This window comes from Penicillium macrosclerotiorum, assembly GCF_028827735.1.
Source record: "Penicillium macrosclerotiorum strain IBT 26536 chromosome Unknown utg000003l_segment0_segment0, whole genome shotgun sequence".
NCBI lineage: Eukaryota > Fungi > Ascomycota > Eurotiomycetes > Eurotiales > Aspergillaceae > Penicillium > Penicillium macrosclerotiorum.
Window position 1 is genome coordinate 6,046,314 of NW_026643083.1, and position 14,416 is coordinate 6,060,729.

Below are 14,416 nucleotides of genomic sequence, written 5' to 3' on the forward strand. Positions count from 1 at the left end.
ACAATGAAGCGAGCTTATCTTAGCACTATGTAAGCGTATGTGTGAGTTTCATACGAGCGACATTCATAAGGGGTATCTCTATACAGTGATATTAACGCTTCGATACACGATCATCAAGTAATAGGTGGTATGGGACTGAGCATGTTTGATTAAAAGCCTTTGTTCTGCCAATGTAAGTTCTCCTTACTCAATTCCAATGCTTTATATTACGACATTGCGAGCCCGAAAGAAGAAAACGACCATTTGAAGAGCTTTGTGAAGAATTTATTTGATATCATTGGTCTGCTCAATCACACATGGCCAACGAAAACTGGTAACGAGGCAATGGAAATTCTGAATGATTATGCGATATCAAATACATTTACCGACTATTTGGAAAATGTCAAAGAGTGTGAATGGCCACTCGATGCTAATAAACTGGCATATACAAGTCCTAAATTATAGAATATACCTAAATTGCGGATTCTGGAAGCAGGAGAAATTAGTCTACTTCAACAAGCTCTGATTTTCGTATGGTGGCTTAGACATACCGTCTTATCAGTCATGTCATCTTGATATGCATGCTCATACCCCTCGGATATTCCTGATTCGTCGCGCTTCCGATTCTCCCACACGCAGACAAATCTGTAGATCAAGACCGTGATCCCCGCTGCGAATGATGTCACGACTACAGTAATAAAGCCCGGTACATATCGAGGTGCATCATTCTCTTCATACACCAGCGGGCCCGTGAAGTTTCCTGGATTTTTTTCCTGATGAGAATCCATTTCTTTACAGCTATGCTAAGTATAAAATGGTTCAAATACTCACCAAGACAATACCCAATATATAGACCGGATGAAGCAATCGAACGCTTTGTGTAACCAGCAATGTTGGCTATCTGTAGTCCCATGAGAACTGCGTATCCGCCTCCGATAGCAGGAAGAATGTAGCATGCGAAGAGCAAGCCGCCTGTTGCATCAAGAGGCAAAGCAACAAGCATTATGGCAGCCAGGGTTGTTATCATCTGTGCCGTGAAGACAATCCAGGAGCGAATGCCTTTCTCAGAATAGCGATACGCTAGATATGGTCCAACGAGCTGATATGTTCCGCCGAGGAAACCCTGCGGCATGACCAGCAGCAGGGAATTGAGAGTGTTGAATCCAAAGGAGTTAATAATGATAGGGATGAAAGTGGAAATGGGCCCATTAGCGATCATGCTCAGGAAAGCAGTGAGAAAGATAAGCCAGAATTTGAGATCTCCAAGAAGTTCGTACACTTGACCCTTCTTGTAGTGCGTATTGCGCACGCCAGAGTTGTTCATTCGCAAACGAGCGACAGCAATATACCGTTGACGCTCGCTAAAACCACGAGCGCGAATTGGATCTGAGGGAAGAAGAAAGACTAGAACAATCCCCCATATAATGGTGACGGCTCCTGCAACAAGATACATGTACTTCCATGGCGATAGCGAGCCAGTAATGTGGCCAAGGCCGTAGTTTATTAAGGGGGAGAAGATGGAGACATAGCCGGTACAGCTGTACCATATTCTATGAAAAGGTCAGACAGCGATAAGAAAGGAAAGATACCGGGGTAGCCTACCCCATACGTAGCGCTTGCTCATTCTTTTTGTACCAGCCACCCTGTGTTTTCGAAGTTAGAGGGTAACAATGACTCAAGCTTCATATTCTCACATACCACAATAAGCATAAACATGGGGCTTATACCACTCTCCAGCATGCCCAAAAAAAATCTCTGGGTATATAATGCCTGATAGTTGAAGCAAACTGGAGTCAAAATCAAGCAGGTGCCCCAGAGTGTAATGATGATCGAGGCAACGCGCTCAATTGGGAATCTCTGGGCCAGCATCACCGCAGGATATGTCCCAACAATGAACCCCAGATAGAGGATCGCGGCAGAGAAAGAATAGCGATTTCCAATATCTAGTTCCAAATCCGACCGAAGGCCGAAAAGTGCCTAGAAAAGGTCAACATAAAACTGCCTTGCGCTCTGCATTTTTGTGTTGGATACCATACTGCTTGTGAGAACATCGCTTTATCATAATACTGTAACCCATAGGTCACGCATAAAATAGGCATCAAGCGCCAGTCAACTCGACGAACAAGCTTTTTTTCCTCCTCATCCGTCCATGTCTCATCTCCATTATAGTTGGCCAGTACCTTGATTGCTTCATCATTGTGAACAGTATCGAGAGTCTTGGCTTTCTCAACTTCCGGTAAGTTCGAGTTGGAGCTTTTCACACCATCTGAGATGAAATCATCGTGTACCTTTTCAGAGCTCGACATTTTGGCAGGCTGATCATGTAGCCAAGGCAAGAACCGCAAGAGGTAGAAAAATCAAGGAGAAGCGGAAGAACTTTTCCTCTGGGACATTAAACAGAAGAAAGATCTCGGCAGACAGTACTTTGCCCAGAAAGGTCGAGATTCACTTCATAACCTCAAAGCCGAGTGTATTTCAAGCTTGCTACTCACTTCGGCTTGTATGCGGAATGTATGTGGAACACATGCCGACCCATTTTACCCCGGAACTTTACCCCGGAATTTTGGAACCGCCAATCCGGGGGTGGGGATCATGCCCATGTGTTAGGATATTACGATATCTCCCGGTTCTCACGGTAAAAATGATAGATATCTGCATACAATATATGAGAAGAATCTTGAAAGTGTCGACAATAACCGAAGAAATATGGTGGGCGTATAGTCGAAGTGCCGAAAGTCAAATCATAGTACGTGGAGTGCCGTAACATTGCCGGTATCAAGCGAAACAACTTATAACAGAGGCGCCAAGTGAAAAAAGGGGGGCATTGAGGGGCTGAATTCTGTCCTTAGTTTGGATCGCAATTCAAATAGTTGAATGACAAAAAAAACTCACTCCTTCTCGAATGATAGGCATAGGACTTCGAAGATGGTTGAGTCACCACTGTTCAACGTCCCTCCAGGGGGAGAAATCACCGTCAAGCTCATCAATACTGTCAACTTTGGGCCCGCGCAGTTACATAGATTCATGGCTCCTCCTGTCCCCGGAATGGATACACATCCAAGCAATCCTTCCTTCTCTTTTCTTCTGGAACACCATACAGGCAGAAAACTTGTCTTCGACCTTGGCATTCGTAAAGACTATGAGAATTACGCACCGAAGATTGCAGAATATATCCCAACAACAAAATACGACATCCAAGTATCAAAGAATGTCATTGATGTTCTCAAAGAGGCTGGGATAGATGGCGCCGTCGTGGAGGCAGTAATTTGGAGGTACAGCAAAATCCTTTCTCCGGCTCAGGCTCTACATCATGCTGACTAGATATCCAAAGTCATTGGCACTGGGATCACATTGGCGATCCATCAACCTTCCCATCTACAACGGATCTAGTAGTTGGCCCTGGATTTAAAGACGCTATGCTTCCAGGTGCACCCGCAAACCCAGAAGCACCTTTCAAAGAATCTGATTATGAGTAAGTTTTTCATTCGAGAATTCTTGAAGATACACCCTTCTCCTAGGACTGAAACGGAATTTCAATCGCAGAGGAAGAGTCCTGAGAGAAATCTCTTTTGAAGAATCGCAATGTCTAAAGATAGGACGTTTCCGAGCGTATGATTACTTTGAAGATGGATCATTTTATCTTCTCGATAGTCCAGGCCACGCCATTGGCCATCTATGCGGCCTTGCCCGAACAACAACAAGCCCTGACACATTTATCCTATTAGGAGGTGATGTTTGTCACTATGGTGGCATATTTCGTCCCTCTCAATATTTGCCAGTTCCTGAGTCTATCCATCCTCACCCCTGCAATCCAGATAGTAATGCCTCCTTTTGTCCCGGTGGGGCATTTGAGGAGTTACAACGATCGCGGGGTAGAGGTGTGAATGACCCGCTTTTCACTCCGAAATTTGGCCATGACATTCCTCAAATCATTGAAACGATAGGAAAATTGCAGGAAGCAGATTGCCAGGATAATATATTCGTCATTATAGCACACGATGCAACTGTAAGAGACGTGGTCGACCAATTCCCTCTGAGTCTCAATGAATGGAAGGCGAGGGGGTGGGGGAAAGATCTCAAATGGCGGTTCTTACGGGATGCCGAGTCCTACTGGAAAACGAAAGGGGTACTATGAGCTCTACATGAGCCATAAAACAAACCGAAAACTATAATTCTGTTTCAAAGATTAGCTGTATACAGTGTTGTGTTAAAGGGTATGCTTAAGCGTCATTTCAAGCATTTTTAACAACCACATAATCATATCAAAAGTATTCTTTGTTTTCCAATATTAAGACTCATAGAAGCCAGATATGGGTCACATTTCATCAATTATAAATTACCGAATAAACCTTGACAGATAAGAGCGCTAATATCTCGCATCAGGAAAAAGGAAGTAGCGATTTGGGGTACACATACGTACGTCCATCCGCTCTAACCAATCGGTAAGGGTAACGGATAATCTCCGAGAACACTTAAAATTACATGGCTCGGTACAATTGGCCCTCTCGGCTTCATACAAGTGCATACCGGCTGTGGAGGTGGCGTTCCCTAGACCCGCCAATTTATGCGAGATTCGGCTGTACGGCATGATCACCAAGAGAAATGTGCAACAATGAGCTTAGGACAGATTGCTGATAAACACGACCATGGAAGATTTTCAAACTGAAGAGAGATTTGAGAGTGTTTCCAAACACTTAGAACTAATAACCCTGCTTCTGTCATTCTTTCTTCATTACATCAAGAGACTCATCAAGGTCCACACATTAAGATGGGCAGTGTCGAGGAACCTAGCTTTAGCCAGAAGAATGAAGGCCTCGACTACGATGTTTTGATTATCGGCGCCGGTCTCTCTGGAATATACAGTCTGTATCGGATGCATCAGTTAGGCCTAAGGACAAAAGTCTTAGAGGCTGGTGGAGGAGTGGGGGGAACATGGTACTGGAACCGTTACCCAGGTGCACGATTCGACTCAGAAAGCTATTCGTACAACTTCTCCTTCTCACAAGAGCTCCTGAATGAGTGGAACTGGTCAGAGCACTTTGCATCGCAGCCAGAAACACTACGGTATTGCGAGTTTGTTTGCGACAAATTCGATCTCCGTCGGGACATGCAATTCGACACTCGAGTCACGTCTGCACATTTTCAAGATGACACAAATTCATGGCGCGTCACAGACAATTGTGGCCGTCAGTATACATCGCGATTTTTGGTCACCTGCATCGGCATCTTGAATAATTATACCATGCCCAATATCCCAGGAGTCGCAAATTTTAGAGGGGAAGCGTGCCACACTGCACGATGGCCGCGGGAGCCAGTCGATTTCACCAACAAAAGAGTAGCCGTGATCGGTACCGGTGCGACAGGAATCCAAACCATCCAAGAGATTGCCAAAAAGGTTGGCCATCTCACAGTGTTCCAGCGAACTCCTAACTGGAGTTTACCTCTGCGAAATGGACCTATTAGCGCAGAAGAGATGGAGGAAATTCGTTCTCAATACCCAGAAATCTTTCGAAAGTGCTCGGAAACATGGTCCTGTTTCATGCATGTCTCTGATACGCGTAACACACTCGAAGTCAGTCCTGAAGAGAGGGAGCAGTTCTGGGAGGAACTTTATGAAAAGCGAGGCTTTGCTAAGTGGCTCGGAAACTTTGGCAACATCAATACGAATAAAGAGGCGAACGATCTATTCAGCGACTTTGTGGCAAATAAAATTCGCCAGCGTGTTCATGACCCTGTTACCGCCGAAATCCTTATCCCAAAGTGCCACGGATTTGGTACCAAGAGAGTGCCCCTGGAGTCCGGCTACTTCGAGGCTTATAACCAGCCGAACGTACGACTCGTGGATGTCAAGGCAAATCCAATTGAAAGCATCACGGAAACTGGAATCCGTACCCGAGACGAGTCCTTTGATTTTGACATTATCATCTACGCCACAGGATTTGATGCCGTTACTGGATCTTTCACAGCTATCGATTTCAGAGGTACAGGAGGGGTTAAATTGTCTGATAGATGGGCAGATGGTCCACGGACATTCCTCGGTTTATTTGTTGAAAGCTTTCCAAATATGATGATGGTAATGGGGCCTCATCAGATGTTTGGAAATATACCGCGGAGTGTCGAATATGCGGTCGGCTGGGTGTCGCGTTTTATCGAATACTGTCGCGATAATGGTATCACATTTGCGGAAACAACACGACAAAATGTCCTCGACTGGACTGAGCATGTGCACAATTGTGCCGAGGGCCTTTTGGCCAATGACGTTGATTCATGGATGACCGGAGTCAACAAAAACTTGGCGCATAAACAAAAACGCATTATTGCAAGATATCAGGGTCCAGCACCGGGTTATCGAAAGCTTGCCGAGGGTGTGGTTTCAAGGGAGTATAATGACCTGAAGTTGTCCAGACTATAATTCGATTATTCAGAGCTTGAACAGCCAATCAAACAGTGGTACTACTCAGATGAATCCAGTGTTCAGAGCGTATTATAGAAGCATTATATGAACAAAGGCGGTATTTGATTTTCTCCGTTGGAAATAATAGTATGTAATTTACAAGTAATTACTGTCTGATGAAGCTGGTTCATTGATCCCAGTGCCTGGGGATATTACATAAAGAGATTGACTTCCGATAGGGTGTCGCATGGCTCAAATAGGTCCTGAAACTGAAGCATAGTATTGGTGAAAATATCGTTATCGAAAAACAGCTCTTCTGTAGGCGGTACCAGGAGTCGACTAGCAACTTCACTTGTTTCAGGAGTGGCAAATGGAAAATAAGCAGTCCAATCGATGCCGTCCGACATTTCCATGTACCCAGTTCCGTCACCAACTCCTAGTTCGGGGCCCGAAGGACGATCCACATCTTCCAGGTCAGAGTTGCCTGCGCTTGGACGTATACGTTCGAATCCTGAGTAGAAGACTCCAGCAGTGGGCCACATTTTTCGTAGCTGATCAACCGCTAAAGTAAGAATATCAAGGTCTTCATTGGCAAACTTTGCTAAGCTTTCGATTCGGAGCGCCTGTAACAGGGCAATAAATGCTGTACCACAATACCAACCTGTAATGGCCATGAGAAACCTCGTGTCTCCTCGAGACAAAATATCTCGCATCAAACGGGCCGTACAGGTAGCTGCCAATATTGCGGGCGGGTAGACTTGTGGAAGCGGTTGTGTAGAGGAAGATCGTTTGAGATGGATGATAATAATCACAGCGAGGTAAGGTAGGTGGAGTTGATGGACATTTCTATTGAAACGGGTTGTCCGGTCCAAATTGATTGGTAGTTGAAGATGCGATGGGAGCGATTGTACCCAGTGTACGAGTTCACGGGCTAGGCTCGCAGGAAATAGGAACGATGCAGAGTCGTTTGTACGGGCAAGATATTTGGCAACCTTGCCTATGATTGCACATAGACGTACCCAATATATAAAAATCTCTCCCCCTTCTTTATCTTGCGGATTAGGAAAATCTTCTAGCGTTGGCTCGGAGAGTGTGCAGTCATCGGGGTCGATAACGCATGGTTTGCTTTGGCAAAGGGCAGTTAGGCGTTCCCGAGCAAAAGCCGTCCACCAGATGCGACGGCGCAAGCTGAGGTCGATCTGTTGCCGAAGTGGATGTTCGAGAGCGGGCTCTCGATAAATACCAAGCTGTTGGCAATGCCGAATAACTACTGATGTCCACCACCAGGACGAGTGTCGGTGGAGGATTGTTGGTGGGCGTGGACTCCACCAATAGAACAGTGAGATGGCTTTTAGAGATGTCATAACGTCTGATTCCTCGTCGTTGTAGAAACTTTTCCGTGCTCGATCATAGTATACGGCTGGGCCATCATGTAGAATCATTGGCGGTTGAATATGACTGCCAACTACTGCTAGTGCGTTAACTAGTAAAGGTGATCGTGATAGTTCATCAAAGATGATACTTCGATCTAGAACAGGACACCAAGGATGACAATACTCAAAATATGTTTCTGCAAAGCTCTGTTGCAGATCTGGATTAGGAAGGCTGGGGACGTCTGGAAGTCTTTCAGCGAGAAGACGTTCCTGGTCTCTTGCATTTGTTTGCAGTTCCGGAAGGAAGACATGGCCGACTGGATAGCTGTCATTATGTTCTGAATGATCCTCTGTTCGCTGAGTAGCAGGTGAATCGTTGGATACTGTGGGAATGTTTCTGTTCTGATTTTCGCAACTCAATGTTTTAGAAACACCATGGCTGATTGGTGACCACCCGTCAAGCCCACTGTTCCCAGTGACCTCACTTTGTACAGTCGCAAGGGACACCCCTTGAAGGATATTCCCTGAGAATCCCAGCTGGTCATTATCATCACTAAAAGTTGTATTGTGGCGGGTAGTGTTGCAGTCATCCTGAGAGGTCACATTCGGTATTTGGGTGCTATCCTTTCTCGATAGACTCTGGTATGAAGAGCCAGTTCGACCACTGGAGTTGCTATCGGGGGGTGTCAAGGCAGGCGCGGTGGCTACTGAAGGTCGACCTCGACGAGATGGCCGCGTTCTATACATCAAAGTTAATGAATAAATTGGGAGCTGTCAAAAGTTGTTGATGGTTGGATTAAAAAAGAGAGCTGTCATACCGGCAGTCTTTACCAGTAGCTGCACATTTTGTGCAATTTTTATATCCCTGGCCCCCTCGGGATTGTAGGTCGCAGCGAATCTAGTGCTGTTACAATTTTGGTCAAAGCCAGAGTAGATGACTGACAAACATACCTTCTTGCTGTGACATGCTATGCAAGCGAGCTCCGCTCGCTTTCTCTTCGGCTGTTGCCCCGTGAACTGGAGCCAGAGAGGTGCTGCCATTTTTAATGCAGGACCTGCAGGTTAGTTCGGGTGATCTCAGCAGGGAAGGCTTTTCTACTTGGATCTTGACAGAAAGAGCGCGATCAAGAATACCGCGTGAAATGCATCTAATGCGTTCAGCTGGCATAATGCGGGGAACCCTTGGCTTCTCCGCAAAACCCATCGGCTATTTAGCCTACTCTACAGAGTACCCCACCCACCCCTATGCCTTGCACCCGGGGTGTCTTCCTTATCATTCTACACCAGCTAGTTTGAAGGGAAAAAAACATGTATAAAATAACGCACTATATTCATTATTGTGAGAACATTGTCAAACCCCCTGATTTGGCATCAAATCCAGCCGATAAGTCCAGTGGTGACAGTTGACTCAATATGCTCTCACGCTATCGGTAGATTACCGGCTGTACGAAGCCGGTATGACAAGCAGCCGCTACTTGATCTAGCTGCTTATTAGTGTTGTATTGTTTTGAGAGATCAAGTTTCGGCTATCGGTAGAGACGGCGTGATATGGGCAAATCTGGTCATATTTTGTGACTGATGCTATGCCGCGAGCCGAAATGGACACTGGGATTATTTTCTCGAAAGCTTGATATGAACTCTTGTTGATCTCTGTACAGCTAGTTATAAAGCGTGAAGTTGCCTGATTCGATGGTTCAACCTCTTCTTCTCTCATCCTAGATCCCAGAAAGCATTCTGGCACATATTTCTCTCGCATCGCCAAAATGACCGCCCCTGTTTTAGAGCCTATTGATGGCGCAGTTCCGGGAGCCCCAGGTGTGATTGAGTTAAATGGGACATCAAAGACTAACGGAATTCACTCGTTGTACCAAGCCAAAATGGCTGCGACTCTTGAAACCGAGATCAATGGAGACCAGGTACCAAAGGATTGTTCCATTCCACTCAACACGGATTATGCCTATAAGCCACGCAAATTACGAGTTGTGACTATTGGGGCTGGATTCTCAGGTCTTTTGATGGCTCATAAAATCCAGCATCGTCATCCTGAACTTCAAGAATTTGTGCAGCACACCATTTACGAGGCAAGGGGCGATGTTGGTGGCACTTGGCTGATCAACACGTACCCAGGGTGTCAGTGTGATGTCCCCAGCCACATTTACGCATTCCCATTTGACCCAAATCCAAACTGGAGTCGATTTTACTCCAGCGCTGGTGAGATTCAAGACTATATCAAGCATACGGTCCAGAAATGGAATCTTGATAGGGATCTTGAACTGAATACGAAGGTGGTGGGCGCATATTGGGAGGAGGATTCCGGACGTTGGAGGTTGATTGTTGAGAAGGAAGGAAATCAGCGCGTTGAGTATTGTGACCTGTTGATATCTGCGCAGGGTGTTCTCGTGTATTTCTCTCTTTTGATTCTCCTCACGTTCAGTCCTGTCCGGCTAATATGCAAGTATAGTCACCATTCGTGGCCTGACATTCCTGGCCTCCATGATTTCAAGGGTCACATCACTCACTCTGCACACTGGGATCATAGCTATGACTACTCCAATAAGCGCATTGCGGTTATAGGAAATGGGTCATCTGGAATTCAAATCACGCCGCAGATGGCCAAGTTACCCGGAACTGAGGTGGTCAATTTCATGCGCAGCCCAGCATGGGTGTATTATCGTGTCCCACCATCCAAACATCTAGGGAGAGATGTCGAGGATGCTAATCCCGCATATTCAGAAGAAGAAAGGCAACGGTTTCAGGATCCAGAAGAGCATAAAGAGTATCGAAAAGGCATTATCTCTCGAACCAATAAAGCTTTCCGCTTGGTAAGTGTTGATTCAATGCGAAATACTGAGCACGATCTGACGAACATTAAAGTTTATCAAAGGCGAAAACAACGAAGAGGCTTGCAAGTTTGGGGCGCAACAAATGGCAGAAAAGTTGAAGTACAACCCAGATCTTTGCGAGAAGCTGATTCCAAAATGGGAAGTTGGATGTCGTCGGGTAACCCCAGGCCCTGGTTATTTGGAAGCTTTTGCGAACCCCAATTGCAAGCTGAGCAACAGTCCTATAACGAAGATTACAGAAAGTGCGGTACACACCGCAGACGGAAATATCTTCGAGTGCGATGTCGGTATGTGACTTTGGAATATCCTAGGCCTATATTGTGTGGTGTGCTCATAAAGTCTAGTCATCTGTGCAACAGGATTTGATGTGTCTCATCGCCCTCATTACCCGATAGTGGGCCAAGATGGAGTGAATCTTGCTGAAAAATGGGCCGATGAGCCTGAGTCCTACATCTCTGTCGCAACATCCAAGTTTCCGAATTATTTTATCATGATGGGTCCCAATTGTCTGGGTGGACATGGATCTCTAGTGGAATCGCTCAATTGGACAGGAGACTACTTCGTCAAATGGATTAAGAAGATCGCGACTGAGGATATCAAGTATGTTGTTCCAAAGCGTTCTGCCGAGGAGGCATTTGTCAAATATGGAGATGAAGTGCACAAGACTTTGGTATGGACAGGCGGCTGTAAAAGCTGGTATAAGCGCAACCGAGTCGACGGCCGTGTCACGGCATTATTCGGTGGCAGTGCGATACTCTTTCAGCGAATGATTAGTGATCTTCGTCCGGAGGACTTTGAGATTGAGCATAACAGTCCCAATATGTTCAGATTTATGGGGAATGGATTCACAGAGTATGAGATGGAGGAAGGAAACGATCTTTCTTTTTACGTAGAAGTTGCAGATAAAGCTCCTTCCGCGCTTTCTTAGATTGTGTCGCAACACTTTCTATGTTACTGATGTCACCGCATATTCTCCTTCAAACGATACCCCACGGAAATACGTCTGTCACCTATTGAGCCATAAGATATACTTTTAGAAATATTGTAACTAAGCAGATTTCCATCTTCGGGGCATACTCGGGGGTAACAATGTATGGAGCTACTTACGTCGAATTATTCACTAATGACCTGGTTGAAATTCGTTGAACTGATGATCTTCATAGTCGGCGAATTTGTGGTGGTTTACGGGAGAAACTTCGGAGAGCCTGGGTGATTCTGATTGGATGCCGAATAGGTTGGAGCATGCGAAACAACGAGCACCGCGGGGACAACCCATATATCCGGCAGGGGGGACATATGATTCTTGGCAGGAAAGTGAGAGGCAATTTCATGAAGTTATTGGCAGTTATGGCTTCATCCTAATAGCGCAAGGGCCGAAGATACGGCGATTAATAGCCGCGAAGAGGTCATTGCCTCCCAGCTATTAATATGAGGAGATTTCATGAATTCCCATAAGACAAGCCAGTTTTCAAATCCCTTTAAGCAAAGTTGATCACAACCATGAAGTTCAAAACTTTTGTATTTGGCGTGGCACTTGGTGCCTGTATTTCCCAGGCACGAAGCGAAACTCTTACAGTGGAAATGATAGAAAAACTGGGAAATAACAGCCTGTTTACACGTTGGCGACCGACGTCTCATTTCCTGGCCCCAGCAGGATGGATGAATGTATGTACCGGCGTGAAGACAATAAACTAAACTTTTCAATCACAGGCGTAGAATTTGACTATTGATCAGGATCCTTGTGCTCCTATGTATGATCCTGCACGGGGTCTCTACCACTTGCACTACCAGTTCCATCCAAATCATGTTAGCTGGGGTATGTTTTCTTTTCCCACTTGAGGATATAACAAAATATTGACAAAATTCCATGCAGGAAATGTATCCTGGGGACACGCCACGTCCCCCGATCTCATAGAATGGACCGATGTCGACCATTTCCTCGATAATGGCGTGCCTGCCTGGAAAGACTTGGAAGCACAATCGATTGGTACTACCAACTTGACCAGCCAACACAGGCCATCTTTATACAACCATTTAGCAATATTTTCTGGTAGCGGTCAACCGGTCAATCTTTCCGGTGGAATTGATGGAACAATTCTGGCTTTTTACACAGGCGCTTCACAGTTGCCAACTGCATGGAATACACCCTATTTCCCTGGAACTGAGAGTCAAGCGCTAGCATACTCGACCGATGGAGGAATTTCATGGAGTCACTATGAGAATAACCCTATCTTGTCTGACCCGCCTGGAAATTGGAATATAACGGGCTGGCGAGATCCATCCTTCTTTCCGTGGAAAGAGATGGATATGCTTCTCAAAAAGACAGAACCTCATTGGTATGCTGTGTTTGGCTCTGGCATTCGGGAAGTTGGCCCTCGAATCCCCTTTTATACTGCTCCAGCCTCGGATCTTACCAATTGGACTTTCATGGGAGCTCTATGGGAGCCAGAAAAAAACAGTTCCTTAGGCTCGCTGAAGGAGACCGGCTCCTACGGTTTTAATTTTGAGCTTTCCAATTTCTTCTCTATAGGCGACCGTTACTTTGTGACTATGGGCGCTGAAGGAGGTAATGTGAGCTTCCATCAACAGAAATGGTCTTTGTGGAACGAAGGAATTCTGTCCGTCCGCAAGAATGGAAGTATAGCCTTCCAACCTGTTTCTGGCGGTGCGAGTGATTGGGGTCTTCTGTATGCCGTAAGAATCAATTTATTTCCAATCACAGTGATCAAAAAGTGGCTGAAATCAACGTTACAGATTTCCTCGTTCAATGACACCAAAAACAACCGCCGTATCCAATGGGGTTGGGCACAGGAAGACATGAATGACTTTGGTATTACCCAGCAGGGTTTCCAAGGAGCATTTTCATTGCCTCGAGAAATATTTATCAAGGAGACTGCAAACGTCATCCACGATTCTACACGCACGGTCCTCGGAAATTCTCGCTATGTGCAAAATCCTAATGGCTCCTGGACTGCGAGCACCCTTGGTGTTCGCCCAGCCGCAGATGTTGTCAAGGGTCTTCGACGCAGCGCAAAGCATACAAAGTATGCATGTGGTCAAAAGAAGTGTAATACAGACCAGATTGTGTTGCCAAGAAATCTCACAAAATCCTACCAGTTCTCAGTGAGCATCAAACACATGACAGGCATGACGGGAGTTACGATTTGTGCTTCCCCTGATGGCGAGGAGTACACAAACGTTTATTTTGATCCTTCGGAAAACAGCATAGTTGTCGACCGCACACACTCTTCCCTGATCAGTATGTTCGCAAATTCATCTCATATTGGGTATTTCAAACCCCATAAAATCTGGAGTGCGAGCGACAAACCGAGTATGGAAGAGATTCAGATGGACATTTTCGTCGATGGATCTTTAATCGAGGTATATGTCAACGATCGTTTCGCACTTACCAGTCGAATCTATCCCAGTAGAGAGGATAGCAACGGCATTGCTTTATTCACGGGCCCTGATGCCCATGTTGAATATTCAAGAGTCGAAATTTGGGATGGTTTACTCAATGTCTGGCCAGATAGGCCCCAAAATAGCAGTTCTCTGCTCGTTTTTGATACACCGGCTGAAACAGGGAACTATACTTGGTGGACTGGTAATTAAGATACAGATTTCATAATATGGTATTCCAAAACATGGTGGTGAGAGGGCCATAAGCGGAACAGTTCTTGAGGTCTATATACGGACACCCAATTCTTTCTCAAGAGCCCCCTTTTGGAGAAGTTCAATAAACAACAGTTATTATAGAACCAGAAAAAGCAATCCACTCAGTTAATCTTCGGTATTCGAGATTCTTTCTCCAAATTTGACGAAAGCCT

General features: G+C 45.6%; 6 protein-coding genes across 6 annotated transcripts; 4 read left to right on the top strand and 2 right to left on the bottom strand.

Moving 5' to 3' along the window:
* Window positions 1–530: 530 nt before the first annotated feature.
* N7462_005081 (uncharacterized protein) lies at window positions 531–2,285 on the bottom strand (the record flags this gene model as incomplete). Its single annotated transcript, XM_057076806.1, has 5 exons — window positions 531–769; window positions 811–1,529; window positions 1,582–1,622; window positions 1,678–1,956; window positions 2,016–2,285. Coding segments are annotated over 5 exons (1,548 nt in total), but the record flags the coding sequence as incomplete, so codon positions are not given.
* A 619-nt stretch (window positions 2,286–2,904) lies between these two features.
* On the top strand, window positions 2,905–4,114 carry N7462_005082 (MBL fold metallo-hydrolase; the record flags this gene model as incomplete). Its single annotated transcript, XM_057076807.1, has 3 exons — window positions 2,905–3,251; window positions 3,311–3,451; window positions 3,481–4,114. 3 exons carry the CDS (start codon window positions 2,905–2,907, stop codon window positions 4,112–4,114), a joined length of 1,122 nt encoding a protein of 373 aa, XP_056936312.1.
* A 633-nt stretch (window positions 4,115–4,747) lies between these two features.
* On the top strand, window positions 4,748–6,391 carry N7462_005083 (flavin-containing monooxygenase; the record flags this gene model as incomplete). The annotated part of the gene is made up of 1 exon (XM_057076808.1): window positions 4,748–6,391. One exon carries the CDS (start codon window positions 4,748–4,750, stop codon window positions 6,389–6,391), a length of 1,644 nt encoding a protein of 547 aa, XP_056936313.1.
* Window positions 6,392–6,585: 194 nt separating this feature from the next.
* Window positions 6,586–8,787, bottom strand: N7462_005084 (Zn(II)2Cys6 transcription factor; the record flags this gene model as incomplete). Its single annotated transcript, XM_057076809.1, has 3 exons — window positions 6,586–8,485; window positions 8,565–8,644; window positions 8,698–8,787. The coding sequence occupies 3 exons, from the start codon at window positions 8,785–8,787 to the stop codon at window positions 6,586–6,588; spliced, it is 2,070 nt and encodes a 689-aa protein (XP_056936314.1).
* Window positions 8,788–9,509: 722 nt separating this feature from the next.
* N7462_005085 (flavin-containing monooxygenase) lies at window positions 9,510–11,517 on the top strand (the record flags this gene model as incomplete). Its single annotated transcript, XM_057076810.1, has 3 exons — window positions 9,510–10,568; window positions 10,648–10,876; window positions 10,934–11,517. The coding sequence occupies 3 exons, from the start codon at window positions 9,510–9,512 to the stop codon at window positions 11,515–11,517; spliced, it is 1,872 nt and encodes a 623-aa protein (XP_056936315.1).
* Window positions 11,518–12,089: 572 nt separating this feature from the next.
* N7462_005086 (glycoside hydrolase family 32 protein) lies at window positions 12,090–14,201 on the top strand (the record flags this gene model as incomplete). Its single annotated transcript, XM_057076811.1, has 4 exons — window positions 12,090–12,254; window positions 12,324–12,405; window positions 12,463–13,283; window positions 13,344–14,201. 4 exons carry the CDS (start codon window positions 12,090–12,092, stop codon window positions 14,199–14,201), a joined length of 1,926 nt encoding a protein of 641 aa, XP_056936316.1.
* Window positions 14,202–14,416: the final 215 nt, after the last annotated feature.